Source organism: Aptenodytes patagonicus, chromosome 19, assembly GCF_965638725.1.
Source record: "Aptenodytes patagonicus chromosome 19, bAptPat1.pri.cur, whole genome shotgun sequence".
Lineage (NCBI taxonomy): Eukaryota > Metazoa > Chordata > Aves > Sphenisciformes > Spheniscidae > Aptenodytes > Aptenodytes patagonicus.
In genome coordinates, this window is record NC_134967.1 from 9,544,189 (window position 1) to 9,561,405 (window position 17,217).

Sequence of the window (17,217 nt, forward strand, 5' to 3'; positions counted from 1 at the left end):
AGAGAGGTGAAAGAGAAAAAAAACCCTATATACAGCATTACAGTGGTATGTTTTGTATAGAGATCCCTTGTGTTTCTCCCTCACGTGTGTGATGGTTTGGCTGGGCTTGGTGGGAGCCTATCAGAATAAACACAAAGTGATTCAATGGCAAAGTCATTTGGGACCTTTCCTCCCCCAAATCGGTATTTTCGCTAAATTTTTTAGGTAAAGAGTGCTCTTTGATTTTTGCATTCAGCAGGGTTCAAAGTCTTGCATTGCCCACAAAGGTAGGTTAACAGAAGATGATCTGGTCTGTCTCGCCGTGATGCACCGAGGCGTGGTTGGGGTTTGCCAGTCGATGAGGAGAGCTGCAGAAAATTAAATTAGTTTTTTCTGTTCCTCTTCGTTTCTGTGGGAGTCGAGAGCAGGGTAGCATCTCCCCATGCTGCGTGCCTGCTCCGGAGCATGGGGACACTCTTCAGCATCTTCAGACTGTGTGAGTCTTTGAATTATGTAAAATAATTGAGGTTTTTACTATTATGCAGTAATTAATACATTGTAGATACATGTATCTGACTGAATTGTCTTTTTTTTATCCCACTGCATATTTGACTCTTTCAGGCTACAGAAGAGAAGTCCCGTTTGCGGTACTAAAGCTAACAGCGACAGCAAGACGACAGTTCTCATGTTTCTTTAAATCACAGGGTTTAGTCCAAGGTCATTTAAGAGAATAATAATAAAATAATCATGTAATGATCTGTGGGTATTTTCCAGTAACTAAAGATCGGGCATTATTTAATATCGCTCTGTTACTGACTATCCCTCAGTTTGGGACTTAAATGGAAGATAAAATCTATCCTAATCCCGTTAGGCACCGGCTGGTTCAAGGTCTGACTTTGCTAATACTTGTGACTAACAGTACTTCTGAGCTGAGCGGTTCGGGACAGCCATTGCTATTTGTGCAGAGTTATGGTCTTGCTATTACGAAGACCCATTGCATATTTAAGTTTACTATTTTCCATGTGTATCTGGCAGGTGAAATTGCCGAGCAATCTCGTTTAACTCTGGTGTCTGTTAACCACCGCTTTGCTTGATTGGTTTTTTTTCCTTCTATTCATGTGTTTCAGAGGAAATTATTTCTCATCTTAATCCAGTTTCTTCATATCAGGTTTGGCCTTGAAAATAAAGCACTTAAGTTGTCCACTTGCTACTTTATAGAAGTTTAAGAGTGACAGGGGCTAGCCACTTTGAGCTCTGGTCATGCTGACCTGGAAGAAATGCCTTGGTTTAACTGAGCTGAGCCTTACAAATCTGTACAGCTCAATCGGCGTTTTCCTTTTAGTAATAAACAATCTCTAGCAACTTCTCAAATTAAAATTTTAATGAAAAGTATAGCAGAGTGGGCTGAAGTCTTACGTGTGCTGGAAAAAGATCTATGAATGCGGTCTAAATGGGATCATGTAAAATAATCATTAATTATTAATTATCAGCGGAGAGCATCTGAATTTGCTGGGATGCAGGAAAGCGGTTGTTAGGCAGGGATGCTATGGGGCACCTTTATCTGGATAGATCAAGTTCTCCATTTCCATGAAATCTCCCTGGAAGTGTTTAGGCATAGGTGTAAAACCTGTTGTGGCTGGTTTTTCTGTTGTGCTGAGGCCACCGTTGGTTTTGCTCTTTTACTCCTTTAACTTCAGGAGTTAAACCAAGCTGCTCAAGTGTTAAAACTCGAGGGGTACCCCTTTTGGCAGCGCCCTGGGTGCGTGCTGCCCTGGCATTACTGCGAAACGCCTTCACAGTCAGATGACTTGATCAGCTATCAGAGCTGAGGATTCCTAAATGTCATCCTGTAATGTCTAATTAAGGTTGCAGTTTGAAGACATCATGTACTTTAATTGAAAACTGTAAGAGTAATCTATGCCATTCTTTTCTGTTAAATTAGTAGTGTGGACCATTAGCAGATGGTTAGCGAGACGCTGTTATTAATGAAAACATCCCACCGCCTGCAATCCAGCCGCTTGTCGCCATGCACAACACGGAGAAACAAGACGTACATCTCCCCAACCAAATGCGCTTTCCACTCCGTGGCTTTATTCTCCTGCGGTGCCAATTAGCGGTCCCAGGGCTGCCATTGCACCTCTTTTGCAAGATTTAAACTCTGCAGAGGTGTTTTCTGCTGGGTGAGGCTGGGTGAAGGAGCTGGCAGCAGCCAGCAGGCTGCGGGTCATCTTCTGCTCTCTGGCAAAGCAAGGGAAAGCAAGAAACACTTTGAGCCCCCAAAATTGTGGGGTTTTTTTCATCTGTCAGGGTGATAAACCAGGTGGTCTGGCTTAAGCTATTTAATGATATTTTCACGGGTATAAATAAATGCCTCTGCTGTGTGTGAGCATGCACCGCATTAATAGGGGTGAGCTCTGCCCCTCCATCCCCACATCCTTGTGGGTGAATGTCACTGGGTTGTGTTCGCCAGTCCCAGGTTTTGGTGACGAGTCTTTTGTTCCCCCTTTACGTTTTCTCTCTCCCTCTCCCCTCTCTTACTGCTTTGCCGCTTCCCAGGGGAACAAGCAGCAGCAGTGGAGACTGGGGAAAGCCGGAATATTTATCACTCTCTCCTGCGCAGAGGCTCTAAAACAGCTTCTGCAAAATAAATCTCCTTTAAGACCCTTCCAGAGCGGGGTTTGGCTTATTGCTCCAGGAATAAAGAAAAGCCTTTTCTTCCCCAGGCGACTAGCTGGGACCCACAGTGGTGACGGCTCGGGGAGCCGGCACGTCCTGGCAACTTGTGGTTTTTCTGTCTGCCAGAAAAGGGATATTTAAAAAACAGCCATTTGCTGAGGGAGCTGTGGTGGTGGAGCACAGGGTGAAGCCGAGCATCCTTGCATAGGTGCCATCAGGCAGCTGATGGAGAAGGGCATCCCCAGGGCAAGAGCATCACTCTGGGATGGAGGATGCTCCGAGGGAGGAGCGTCAGGGATGCAGGGATCCACGTTTCCCAACAGCGCCTCGTCTTTGCGGAGGAGGAATGTGCATCGGCTCCGAGGAGATTAAGTTTGAGTCCCGACGAGGCAGGGACCTCGTTACAAAGCGGATCTCTGCCTCCTGAGGGTGCTGAGGAAACGGGGACTGATGCCGGTTTTCCACGCAGGGGACAGAGGCGTAGCAGAGGTTTTGTGCACAGCAGCCCCCGCCGGTACCACCTCCCTCTCCCAGGGCAGGGAGCCCCTCGGCGCAGCGGTGACTGTAAACGATTCAATTAGTTAGCTGCAGATACTGATAATAAAACCTGGCTTCCATCTAATTAGATAGAACGTTAGTTGCTGTACCCTTACTCAATTAGAAAAATAAATTTTAAATGAAGTTTTAATTTATTTTTGTCTTTAATTCCGTCATGGTGGAAGAGGCAATGTAGTAACTGGAAAGCTTGCTTTCAGGTACCTTGCATCAGACACCAAACGAAGGAAGGCCGCGCTGCCCCGCTTCTCCCCCCTGGGAATTTTTGGGGGCAATTAGAGCGAGTCCTGCCAAAGTGCGGCTGCTGCTGTGAGACTGGGCGGGTTTTTGCAAGAAAATTCATGGCACGCTTTGGAAAACCAAGTCCAGCCTGACAACCTACTCTGGCTTGTCTTGGCAAAATGCAACACCAGGAAACCTCTATCCCATCGGCCTCCAGCTTGTATCGCTAATGCAGGTTGTCAGTAAAACCGTGCTGATATTTGGGTTTATCCCCCTTCTCAGCTTCAGAGTGTGCAGACCAAGATTTTTGCTTTAGAAAGTTGCAGATAGGTAACACTTCAATACCAAAAAAAAAGAAAAAGCACTACCTGCAAAAGGAAATAAAACATTTTGCTTAAAAGTTTTTTGTTGTTGACAGGTATTTGTCAACCCGACAGCAGCCTGACTTGCATTTCTCTGCTGGCTACTCAAAAGCTTTGTTTGCTTTTCTCTTGCTTCTGATTTCTCCCCAGCTCACTAAGCAATGTCCCTTTTGACGCTGTAGTGCTATTTTAGGCCAAACAACTGGACGAATGAAATGGTATTGTAATTTTTGTTCCAGTGATGCTAAACAAGGTAGTGAGAACTTGCTCTGTATGGCTTTCAGATCAGTTTGTATTTGTGATACTCGGAATATTAATGGCTTTGAGAGTGGGGATGGCTAGAAAATGAAAACGGCTTGATCCCAGCTGAGAAGATGCTACACAATCAACATGAATTTGTATTTTCATTTCAGAGTGGAAGGACAATAAGGAAGTGATGGGCTGGAATTTGTCTTTATAGCAGCAAAGACGTGGAGATTTCCTAAGAGAATGAATGTGCTTGCTTAAGAGATTGCAACTTTATTAGCTCTGTGGTATAAATCCAGAGATATGTACAAACTCTCCTGCTTTCTCTGAGAACATGCATATATTTCAGGCTTATTAATTTGGATGCATATAATTCATACAAAGTAATAACTTGAAATTCAGACTTTTCTTTTAAAAAAAAAAAACAAAAAAACAACCTAATGATTTATTACTTTGAGACAAGATAGGTGGCCTAAGCTACCTGGCACGGGGAATCTTGTTTGGGTTCCAATTTCTCCTTCTCTTTTGAGAGGTCAGGTGGGAATTCCTGATACCCTCGCAACGATGCAGAGATGACCTGGAGGGGGGTCGAGCTGAGAGTGAGCTACTGCTCAAATCCATGGCTTTAGACAGCCCCTTGGTACCGTCCCTACAACAATAATCCCGATTAGCTTGTGCTAAAGAGTGCCTGCACTCGGGGTTTTGGGTCAGAAGCCGTACAGGATTATTGCCCGCCGACTCTGTCAAGTGACGCCTCTGTGCTTGCAGTCCTGCTCTCTCTGGAGCTCGTGTCTCTATTAGCACATGAAGCCAAGCTGACACGAGCATTAGCTCACCCCGGAGCATGCTGCACTGCTTGGGGCGCTTCTGTGGCGCGCTCACAGGGCACTGCCTGTTCTCCCCACACCTTTGCTGGGGGGCAGGATGCTCCATCCAACACCATGGGCGGGAGGCACGACTACAGCTGCGTCCTAAATGCATACGTCCCATGCAATAGCCTTTCCTTGCATCTCCTCTGGGCTTAGTTCAGATTTAGAGACTGTCTTCTGCCAGGCAGGGGTATTCGTTGCGAATTTCAGAGCCTTTTATAACTTTTTCTTCTTCTTCCAAGCAATGTGTGTGTTCCACTGCAAGTCCTTCAGCTCAGAGCAGAACAGAGTCCGCAGCTTTCTCGCATGTGTGATGGGTAATGGGCCTCTCCGACACTGCCGGTGTGTTGGATCCCTGCCCATCGGTCCATTCTCTGCTCAGTGATGATGTTGTCTTTAGTTCCTGTGCATAAAGAGAAGCATGCTTTACAGAAGCCACTGTGCAGCAGCGCAATAACGAGCGCTCTGCAGGGAGCTGCTCCCGGCTGCTCCTTGTCCCACACTGCCGGGCTGCAGCGCTGCAGCTCGTCCTTTCCGCGGCAGCTGGGACACGGGAGGTGAGATCAGGTCGCCTGCTCTGCTGCAGCTCCGGGTGGTTAATATGTCGTTAAATATTGAAGCGGCCGAGAAGCTGCAGTCACGTAGCATTGGGTGGGAAGCGTGGTGCTGGCTCTCCTGCCACCGCTGCCCCTCGGTCTGGGCCCCTGGCGCAGCACCCTGCGCTGATAACGTCTGCAGTTCATTCCTCTGCTCGGTTCACGCAATACTTAACAGTACAACTGCAGCACAGGGCTGTTGGGGAGAAGCTGGAGGAAGAGTGATGGGAAAAGCTTCGGTGGCAGTCGTCTAGAGACACTATAGCCCACGTGCAGCCTGTCTAATGCAGTTAACTTGGCTTTACAGCTGATGGCTCTGATGCATTTGAACTAATAATCTTAACAAACAGGGGAATGCAAAATAAAAATAAATGTTCATTTCTAGAAAATGCTTTCAGCCTGAGAAACAAAGTATAAATTAAACCACTGAATTATATGATCAAGTTTAGGATAAAACATAACTCGTGTGATTTTAATGTTAAATTATTTAATTGCTTTATGGGGTGCTTCCATTAGCTGATCAAATTAAACCTTTTTTCCTCACCTGTATCTTACAAGCTATGAACGTAGGGCTCAGTCCTGCAGGCTCTCACTTAGGTCGGAAAGCCACGCTCTGAGCGTTGCCGTGAAATCGGCAGGCACAGTCAGAAACAGATCTAGATCTGCACAACTTGCAGTATTTCGAACTTTCTCAGCAATGCTCGCTCAGTTTACTTGCTGATGTTGTTTCCAAAGCTGGGCTTAGAAGGGATGTGGGCCTGGGTGGGACATCCCAGCCAAGGGGCTGCTGGGCTCAGTGCGCAGTACCTTCGCCCACAGAGATGCTCTTGGGTGGCCTTGGGGTCCACCCAATGCCGCTTACCCTGACCGCTGCCTCGGGGGGACTCACCAGCGGCGATGAGTCAGGCGTTTACGGCGAGCATGCACATCCTTTTATTTCCTTCACTTGCTTTGTAATTAAACAGCAAAGCTGAGGACAGAGAGCTGGGTTTCAAAGCCTGGCTCTGTCTTGTCTGACCTTGCTGGTGCCGCGCTGCCTTTTGTTTGTAATCTCGGGCAAGAAGCAATGGAAAAAGGGTTTGATAGGAGACAAAAGCAAACAATAGCCTCACTCCAAAGATACGATGAATGGGATGTAATTGAATTTTTTGGTGAAGACATTGATTTGACCCTGTAAGACACACAGAGTGAATCATTAGGGGAATTAATGCACATTAAAATGCGGGGGTGGGAGTTGGGGGGTGGTTATCAGAGGGCTTTTATTGTGCCTATAGTTTTGTTTTTAATTATTTAATGACTTTGTGTCTTCTAGTGATAAATCTATTTCTTCCCCCTTTTTTCAAAAGGAAAAACGGTGTTGGTGTGACAAAGGGGTACACGCCCCGAGCAGCTGATGAGCACCGGCTCTTCATTAGCAGCCCTGCTCGTGCTCCAAAGCGCAGACAGGCACACGCTTTAAAAAAGCATCTCTTGCATACTGGTGATAAAACATCAGCGTTAGTCTGACCACTTTCTTCTGGGCCTTTCAGATTTATTATTCCAATCTGCGTATAGGAAAAGCTCTGTAGGAATTAATTTATTGCAAGAAGCTGTGTGGGATATGGTGTTTGGGAGGAAAATTTCCAGACTTGGGCTGCTTGGGGTGGGTTTGACCCTCGGTTTTCGGAGTGCTGACCGCTCCCAGCTGCAGCGCCGTCTGTGCTGCCTGTGGCTTCAAGACTTCTCAGAAACCTCATCCTTGTATTTTGTGTCTCACAGGTGGTGCTTTCCTCACCATGCCAATGGATTTGAAAAAAAAAAAAAAAGCTTTTTTTTTTTATGACTTGAGCTGCTTGGGCTCGCCCTTAGCTTGGTTTGGACTTTGCTTGGAGGAGCTGCTTGGCTGCGGATTTGTGTGTGCGTGCCGCCTGTGTTGTCTCTTCCACAAAAAGCATCTCCTTTCGCTCCTGCCTCCAACCTCGGAGGATCTGCTGCTGTGCATGTGGTACCCGTCTGTTTGCTGCCAACCCTGCATTCTGCGGTTTGCTGGGACTTTCCTGGGTGATGGACACAAAGTTGTATAGTTACAGAAAGCAGAACATTTAAAAAATGGGATTTAAAGGGGGTTTGCTGCTGACAGCAGAGGAGTCTTCCCCAGCCCATCCTTCCCACCCTGGTCTGCATCCCATCCCTGGGACAGGCTTTCTCCATCCAGGCTGGAGGCGCTGACCTGAGGTGTCTCGCTGCTGAGCTCCTCTGCTTCTTGTGCATGGTGCACACAGCTCTCCTATCTATTTCCCTTAGAAAACCACCATTTCGCTGTTTAGGGTTCACCCTGGTGCCCAGGATGTGCCTTTCACTGGAAACTCGCCTTTTTGCCTGGTTTTGTGTGTGTGTGTTTGCTGCAAGCATCACTGAGCATCACTGAGTCATCTGTTTCTCGTAGTTCTGCTCCAGTTTGAGGTGGCAGACGAGAGATTATTCTCCCAGAGTCTTGGTGCTTATGTAGTGACAGAAGTTGGCACATAGGTGTCAAACTGTAAATAGGCATTTCTGCTCACTTCTCCCCTGCGCAGCATGGGGTTGTGTGGCTGGGATGGTGTTCAGCCACTGTGGCAGAAGCTCTCCTGACACCAAACCTTGTTTGGACTCTGTGTGCCCTGTTTCGGCTCCCCCTGCACCAGCGGCCATGCGAACCGGATCAAGGAGCCGACAGAGGGTAGCTCGCGATGCTGAGCACGACGGCCCCTCCTCGCTGGTGATGCTGAGATGTCCCAGTGAAGGATGAGGTGCTCTGGGTGACAGGGTTGCAGGCAGGCATGGGCAGGGTGAGCAGACGATGCAGGGTTTTTTTTTCCCCGTTTGCATGCCAGTCCTTGTAATTCTGAGTACTTGGGGCACGGAAGGCAGCGTGGAGGATTTGCTGTCTCTCTGCTGTACGTGTTAATTTATAGCGCTGCCGTGAGCTAGATTTTCCTTGTTATCCAAGGTATTTCCTCTGGAGGAGGGAAATCAGGCTGTAATATATCATTAAGCAGAAAGCCTGGGGGAGCTCCTATCCTAGTTGATGCAGATCCTTCTTTTATCCTGTTAGAAGAATTGAATTAAACGTTTTGAGTTGTCTGAAGATCCAGCTTGGAGTCTGGTTGGAGCTGTGGCTTTCCGTACTACCGCAGCAGGGGTAGGAGCTCCCTGGACATCTTAGTAACACGTGCGTGTGTTTCGGTGGGTCGCCCACATACCTGCAGCATCAGTCTGCAGCTTATTCTTTGGTCTGCCCAAATTTGCTGAGCAGGCCCAGGCCAGCAGCATGGAAACAAATGTTCTGCCTCCAAATAGGAGCGTCTCGTTGCTGCAGCTCCTCCCATCAGCGACAGTTTTGGGACGAAGATTTCGAGCGTGCAGGGTATAGGCTGGCTGGAAGGAATAAAGTAAACAAGCCTTGGGTAAGACTGATGTTCATTCACCTGAAATACTTTGGTTTTCTGTGCTATAGCAATATGTTTATTCAGCCATGAAAGTTAAAAATTGCTTTATTCTCCTTACGGCAAGTTGATTTTTAGTAGGAATAGGCAAAATCCCATGCTAATCTGAAACCCCCCCAAACCTGCCTATTTTTGCAGGATTTTGAGGATGAATCAGCTGGATCCGCCTCTGCATCGAAGAGATTTGTTTCTGTAAATGCCTGCTCATACAGACCATCCGCCACGAGCGTCCAGGGGACTTGGGTGTTAGAGAGGATGTATAGAGAGCTCCCTCTTCGGCATCCGCTGGTGCTTGTTCCTTGGTATCTCCAAAGCTCGTCTCGCTGTAAGGTGCGAGATGATGCAGATTTGTAATGTACTGAGTCGAGGACATAATGTGGGATGGGTTGGGAATAAAATTCTGCAGACCGCAGCACATTTCGTGGAAATACTGTACTGGCTTAAAAAAAAAAAAGCAGAGATCTTGTTTCATATTTTCTGAAGAATTTTAGTTGCAGAGAATTTTATGGGTTTTTTTTATATATACATGCATAAAATCAGTGGCTGGCTCCTACGCATCGCACCCTGTGTCAAAGCCGTGAGTTAATGCTGCATCAGTGGCTCTTGTGGGGAAAAATGGGCGATGCCTTTGGAGCCCAGTGGACTCCTGGGGCCAGACCTTTTTGGCCATGCAGTGTCTGAATTTTAGCACTTGCATCTGATTCAACTGCAGCTCCTGTAAAAGTGCAAGGTTTGGCATGTTCTCTGGGAAGGTCGTGAGTGTAGGTGCTGTGCCATTGACCAGCGTCTCGGTGGAGGGCTGCACCGGGTTATTTTGATATTGAATTTTACGCGACAATTAGCCAGAAATTAAAAAGAGGTGTTTTCGGAGCTTCGTGTCACTGCTCCTCCTCCTGGCTCACGTAGAAGCGGTACCGCTCCCATCATCTGCTGCTACGATAATAATTTAAAAATGCAGAGTCGGGCTTGGGAAATGAGGGGTGCGGCAGTGGATTCTGGGAGAATTTATTTGCAGTGTAAACATGTTGGTTAGGAGTCATTAATATGACATTCACACAACTCTAATAAAGTACATAACACGGAGATCTGGCACCGCTGCAATACCCAGAGGACATTAAGTATGAGTCTTAAAACCAAGAGTATTGGAAACAAGATATTTTTACGTCTCGTTTGGGAGTAATATAATTGCATTTTGTGGCTCTAGCAGATGCTTGGGCCAGCTGGTTGGAGAGCATTGTGGATTTTTTTAGCTTTGGTACTATACAGCTACAGCCCTTATATAGAACTACTTTAAAAAAAAAAAAAAAAAGGAAAAAATCCTCTCCTGGTCGAAAGACCCATTTCTTGTGTGTGTACCTTCGTGATGGTGCAGCCTGTAGATGCTTCTGTTGCAGTGGCTCTGGAGATTAAACTGCGTGTGATTTTGGGGTCTAATTTGAGGCAATGGAACATTCAAGGCATCTTCACTGACCTTTCTGCATAGCTTTTGCTATTGCAAGTCTCTCGGAGAGGGAGACTCTGGACCCAGCTGGGAGGCAATTTTTGGAAGAGAACCATCAAAAAACTACATATTTCTGAGTATATCTTCATGTGTGTGGGAAAAAGCTTGTTTCCAGCAGCCTGTGGACTGCAGCCCCAGGGGTCCTTGGCCATCTCTAGGTGTTGGGACGTTGCTGATGTGGTGACAGCAGCCGTCGTGGTTAGGGACAGTCATTGGTCCTGCCTCTCCGCCGGCGCGGGTCACCCTGGTCTCTCCCGGGGCTGCTGACGATGCTCAGCCTGTCTGCGGTGTAGCCGCCCCACAACCACTCTGGGTTTGTACCAAGGAAATTGATGGGCGGCCATCCCACGTTCGTCAGGCGTATGCACAAGCAGTGTCGTGAATTATCTCGCTGGCGCCGATAATTTCCTGCAAACAAATCGGTTCTGATCTGGAAGTAATCGCCCGTATCATTCCTGCAAGTGGGAGCGATGACTTATGTTGATGTCACCCGCTGGCTTTTTATGGCAATGATTAATAATTCAGTAATTCTCTCTGCAGTGATGCTGTTCTATTTATAAATATTTAATTTAGCTTCCCGTGTCCATGTTGTCACTGTCCTCCCCTTTGCCTCCTGACGTAACGCCAGGCTTTTGGCGATGCTGCGGTCACCAAAGTTACCAGCAAATTGTCTGTGCTGGAAAATGTTAATGCCTTTCCTTATTTGCATCCTTTCATTACGTTATTTAAGTCTGGCTTTGGCGGCGTGAATACAAACGTTGAGCGAGCGTGCTATTTCAGTCAAAACCTGATTTAAGCTGCAGACCTATCCCAGGGCTGGTGGCTCCTTGTCTCTGTTATAAAACTTGTCTGCTATAAGACTTTCCAGTTTCCAACACAGCCATGCAAATAACTTTTTTTTTCTTTCTGCGTTTCTCTTTCAGGAAATTGCAGCTTATTTAATAACGTTTGAAAAGCATGAAGAATGGCTAACAACTTCCCCTAAAACAAGGTAACGTTGCTCATGCTTCAGCACATTGACTCATTCTCACTGATGACTTGACTCGCTAATCAATGCGTCGGCCACCGAGTGAAAACTCCCAGTCATGCTTGATGGCTTGTGACACCAAACTCTCATTAATTGCCTTAATGAGCATTTTATTGAATGAAATCAGATTGATTAAAAATGGAACAGCTGCAATCTTGACAGGTTAAAGTTTTAACCCGATTGTTCAGGATTTAATTGTATTCCTTCAGATGAATGGATTTGAAAGCCTTTGAGCGAGGTTGCAGGCTATTTATCTTGACAGTGCTCCCTACGGCCTCCAACTTTAAATAAAAACGCGCAAAGCCCTCCCCTGTGCTCTGCCTGTTTAACATGCAGTCGCAGGGATTGTTTGCGTTTTGGTGTTTTTCTTGCTGGGGTTAAGTGTTTGATGGCGAGGAGATCCCAAAAAGCCGCATTAACAGACATGTTTGCAGTTTATTATTCAGTAAATGTCATGTCTTATTCGCGCTGCCATAAATGTTTAACTCCTCCGCTCCCCTGGGAACTGATACGTGAAGTTTTGGCTGCCGATGTTTTCCTGCCATTTCGGCTGTGTTCAGGCTCGCAAAGTTTCCGTATGTCTCACTAACACAAAAAACAGCTCTTGCTTTCTAATGTCATGGGTTTTTTCTTTTTTTTTCTGTTTTCCCGATCCACCTCTTCCCTACTGAAAAAGGCAGGGTTTTTGGAGGGAGCCTGCTAGGACCAAGGTGGGAGAAAAGCCTTTTTTAGCATCCCTCATCCCATTGCCATCCGCTGCAGAGACCCGGTGCCAGAGGCGTCCTGAGCAGCCTGTTGCTGGGTTTGGCATCGCCTCCCTCTGTAATTAGCAGGGGCAGAAGTTATAGTGAGACGCAAGGACTGTTATTGAACCTAACGAATAGTACAGATTAAGTCCCCGCATGTTTCATAGCTGGAGGAGGGCAGTGCAGCAGCAGTCGGGGCACAGAGAAGACCTGCTTTCCATGAAATACGGGAAAAAATGAGCCATGTAATTTTAGGTTTTTTGGGTTCCCTCCCCCCCCCCCCCCCCCCCAGTCTCTTCTGTATTTTTTGTGACATCTTTAAGTAATGCATTTGCTTGTCGAACTAAAATGTGTCTGTAATACCTGGAAAGGGAGACATTTGAAACCCAATTGCTTTCTCAAATGGTTCTCCAAGACCCAAAGCTGCTGTGGTGGCTGAAGGGTCCTTACATGGACCTTTCCTGCTGATGGCAGCTGAGAGTCTCACCTTGGTGGGTGCATAAATGCTTTGTTTCACTCCCCTTCTTGGCTGCAGGACAGCAGGTAATCTGATAATATTAGAGAAGGCTTTTTTCTGACCTGGTAATCCCAAGTTTCAGAATTAATGCAAAATAATTTCTTGCTGAACCTTTGCCAGATAAGCCTATTAAGTGGTCAGAAAACATATTAACTAGTCTGGGTATACATGGCGTCATTAAAGATATGAGATTATAAATGTTTTGCAGCAGTGTCTTATGATTTTAAGAGTTTGGTTTGCTAAAGGCAATGCATGAAAATAATTTTCTGATTAATATTACCATACCTTCCTCCTGTGTGTTTACACTTGAAAGAAAGAATGTCCCAGGAGAAGGAAAGTTGTGATGGCTGTTCAAGGACCTTCTTAAATCGTTGAGTTAGTTTTCTTTCTTTTTTTTTTTTTTTGCTTTTAATATAAAAATTAATTGGAAGAGTTAAATGCTGAGTTCATACAATCAGGGCTCTCAGTATTACAGAATTAATGACATCGATCCAGCGCTGAACTGGAACACTCCCTGTTCTTTGTTTGCTGCTGTGGGTGCCACTAATTTCATCTCAGAAAATTAATAAAAATTAATTGCACCCCTGATACTTATGGAGTTTCTTAATAAGATGATGTATAGTGTGATTTGAGGAATTGCTGCTCGATGGATCGCTGTAGTGGACTCTCAGAGTGGCTGGACGATGCACTTCTGGAGCTGGTGGTTGTCGGAGCTGTTGGCTGATGGTGGATATTGGCGATGGGGTTTCGTTGCAATCCAGTTCACCTTCCTGCAAAGGAGCTGCCACTGAGCTGGCTCAACGTGGTGTGACCTGCCAGGCGGCAGGTTTTAAAACTTCTCAGGATATTGAGCTAGTGCAGAAGGTGGCAAAAGAGGAAGAGTTCGTTTCGAGACATGCCTGCCATTTCTGAAATGTCTTCATCTCTTTCTCATAAAGGAGTTCCCATGTTTACGACCGGTCGGGTATTGCTTTGGTCATGGATGGAGGAGGAACACTCTTATGATGCCATTGCGGTGGCATTAGAGGAGCTATGAGAAAGCTTTTAAAGGTCTCTAAAATTGCTTTTTTATGAAACTTCTTGTTGAATGACTCTAATTGATAAAATATGCTGATATAAATATACTGGAATATTATTACAACAGTCTTTTGAGCACTCTGGTTTATCAACATAAATTAACAAGTACACCTCGCAGGGCATCGACCTTGATGTTTCCTTGAAATGGTGTTTGGTTACTTGATAATGTGCCAGATAATCGGCAGTGGGTATTCCAGTCAGCAGAGCGAACTGGGGAAGCTTTCTGATAATGCAGCAAGCCTGAAGTCTCTGACATTTCCAAGTTTAAATGCAAATCATGACGACAAAAAAAAAAAAAAAATTACTTGACATTTGTGTATCAAGTAGAACTTAATTGTTATTTACATTGGAATTTCAATGACAAAGCCGACTTTCTTAGTCCAAAAACGTTCTGCTAGATGAAGATACTTTGCTTATGTCTTTCTAAGTGCCTTCTGTAACTATCATTTTTTAGAGTATTTTAAAAATATGCTTGAGCAATCCAATGTAGCTTCACCTGTGTTTCACAAGTGAGGCTTAGGCAACCAAAAAGACTTGGCTGTGCCCGGAAGCTGCAAGGTTAGTTTTCCAGCTGGAAATGCAATTTGGATGTGGTTATGCCCCTTACTGCGTTGCATTTACACTTCTGCTTCATGTACAGCAAAACCAGAGGTTTTTGGGCGGGTGGGCGGCAAGTACCAAGCTCTTGTTTCCTTCCTCGCAAAGCCCAAAAGATAAATGTTTCTCGGGAAATGTTTCAGGAAGCTGACGCCGTGATAAGCCGTCACTTGTACTAATATGCGAAGCGTCTGGGGAAATTCCCAGATGCGGGTTTTTCAGCCCGGAAAGAGCCCAAAGGCCATTTTTAGGCATTAAGACTTGGCAGTGATTAATATTTCCACAACTAAAAAAAGTTGGGCGGCAGCCTGCTCCTACAAATCAATAGCGATTTACATGAACTGTCAGTACGCATTTGGGGTAATTCAGTTTTACTTCTGCTACCTACTGGGTTATTTTCAGCGTTTTAATTCCCCTCTCCTGGCTTCAGGAAAACAACCATCACTTTTGGTGTAATAGGCAGGGACAGTAGGCTGAGCGGCGTTTCCCACTGATAAATCCCAACCTAGTAAATCACTGAGGTGTCGGGATCCGGTTCATGACAGCGGCAACAACAACAAAAAATGGGTGAGCTCCGTTTGCACGTCTGGGTGGGAGTGGGAAGGGCTTGTCCCACCCGTTAGAGCTCTTCCTTCGCTCGGGAGCAGGCGTGGGCTGCGAGGGGCAATGCTTCGCGGCCCCCACGGTGAGCCGAGAGTTCAGGGAAGCTGGACCCAGCTCGAGTCCTAAGGACGTGCCAAGGTAGCGAAAAGCAGAAAAATAAGTAACCGGCTTTCTTTTGTCATAGGTGTCGTGTCTTGGAGAGGACTATTCTACCATTTATTCACCTCAGCTTTTGCTGATGCTGGTCACTAAAACAGGAGATGCAGATTACATTAGACTGGTTAGAAATCACTTTTCCCGATCGAAAATGCACTCACAACAATCATTGTTTTCCTCTGTTACTTTTTTAGCGATTTTTGCTGGCTCCAGAGTTTTGAAATTTCCTGAGAAATTCAATTTTTTATGTTAAATGTGGGCTCGTGCCTAGGCTGGAGCAGAGGGTACCAATCTGCAATGAGATTTAGAGGGAGCATGGCAGGAAAACCTAATACAATTATTGTTTCAGCAAAACTGCCTGGGGGGATGTAAAAGTGAGAAGAAACGTGCCCGTCTCCCCTGGAGAGCATCGCCATGTGCGGTGAGCCCTGCTCCAAGCCTGGCCCTCCCTGCTGTCGGCGCCTGGGGGGCGGGAGAGGGGCTGCAGCCGGGGATGGAGCAGGGATGGGGTCAGCATCGACCGATCCCTCTGACATAGGGGGGATTGCTGGGGAGGACCAACCCTGCTCCACGGCAAGGGGCAGGATGAGTGCTGTCCTCCTCCCCATCCCGCTGCCCATCGCCCAAGGAGCACGCCCCGTTCCCTGCCTGTCCATCGGTCCAGCTTAAGGAACGTATTTTATCTTGGATATCTTTATCGGGGGCTTCTTAAAGATAAGTTAGGATCTTGCAGTATATTAATTTTGTATTAAATAATTAATAGTAAAATTAATTGAATTATTCAATTTTCAGGTAAAAATAGGGTAATAAATATTCATAACTTATTTTATTAAGGGGATTTCCATTTTCTATGTCATTAAAGTGAGATTAACTAAGGTTGGGTTTAAATGAAGATTGAAAACAATTGTGCTTTGGAATTAATTTACTGCGTTAGGTCATTACCTTGCGAGGTGGCTCTCCGATGCGCTCTGTGCGGGAGCCGTCCTGTATTGGGTCGATGCTGCTGCCAGGATGTCCTGGCACTTGTGAAATGAGCTGGAGGCTCCGTGTTGACAAGAAGCTCATGTGAGCTGGAGGTTGTGAAAAGGCGACCACCCAGAACTTGTGATCGATGGCAAAAGCTCTGTCCATCTCCCCTTCTGCTTGTCGCAAATAAAAATACTCTCAAGGTCTTGTTTAGACTTTCAAGGCACCTTTTAAAGGTCCTCGCTTTCTCACGTAGCTTGTACCCTCCACAGTATCCAGGACCATCAACCTTACCCATGTGCAGTGCCAAAATTTTGGGGTTTCTGCTCGTGCTGCTGGAAACTCTGTTTACATGTTTGGGGTCGCGTATGACCTATTTTTCTTCATCAAAGGCAATGTGCGTGCTGTCAGCTCTTTCTGGCTTGGGATGCTGCTTGACATAATCCCTGCTAAATGTGGCACATCTCTTTACACTTTAGAGATTTCATGACTCTCAACGCTTTCTTCTCGCTGCTCTCAGTATTTCCCACTCATTTTTTTTTCCCTGAAGAGGATAAACAGTACAGAGATGGTTTTAAGAGGCATTGATTCATACAGATTTTTAGCCGCTGTGGTCCAGGGGTATTGAGACACCAATAATTAATTCCTTTAACAGCTCACCCCGGTTGTTTTAACATGACCTAACGGCAGAATCGCTGGGAGCCATCAGGATGCCTGGCCCAGATCAGTCAATGGTCTTCAAGTATTTCGCGCAAACCCTTCCCATAACTGATGCAGCCTGGGCAGCAGGTGCAAGCTGGTGCTCCTGGAGAGCTGATTTCCCTTTGTATTTAACCGGTGGCTCAGGAGAGCTGCACTGCTGTGGAAGACGGCGCCGGCCAGCTTGGGCAACCGAGGTGAGATGTCTGTATATCCTGCACTGCTGTGGAAGATGGCACCAGCCAGCTTGGGCAACCGAGGTGAGATGTCTGTATATCCATTACGGACAGGATTCACCTGGCAAGGACGCTGAAGGTTGGCTCCTCCAGCCTGCTGATCTCTCTGCAGCCACATGCGTG

General features: G+C 46.3%; 1 protein-coding gene across 6 annotated transcripts in view; it reads left to right on the forward strand.

The window, feature by feature from the left end:
* The window catches only part of CAMTA1 (calmodulin binding transcription activator 1), a 330,817-nt gene that overhangs the window by 71,197 nt on the left and 242,403 nt on the right, over window positions 1–17,217 (forward strand). For all 6 annotated transcript variants that reach the window (XM_076356070.1, XM_076356072.1, XM_076356073.1 and 3 more), the window contains one exon: window positions 11,394–11,461. In XM_076356070.1, coding sequence (XP_076212185.1) covers window positions 11,394–11,461 — 68 coding nt within the window. The remainder of the gene's footprint in view (window positions 1–11,393; window positions 11,462–17,217) is intronic.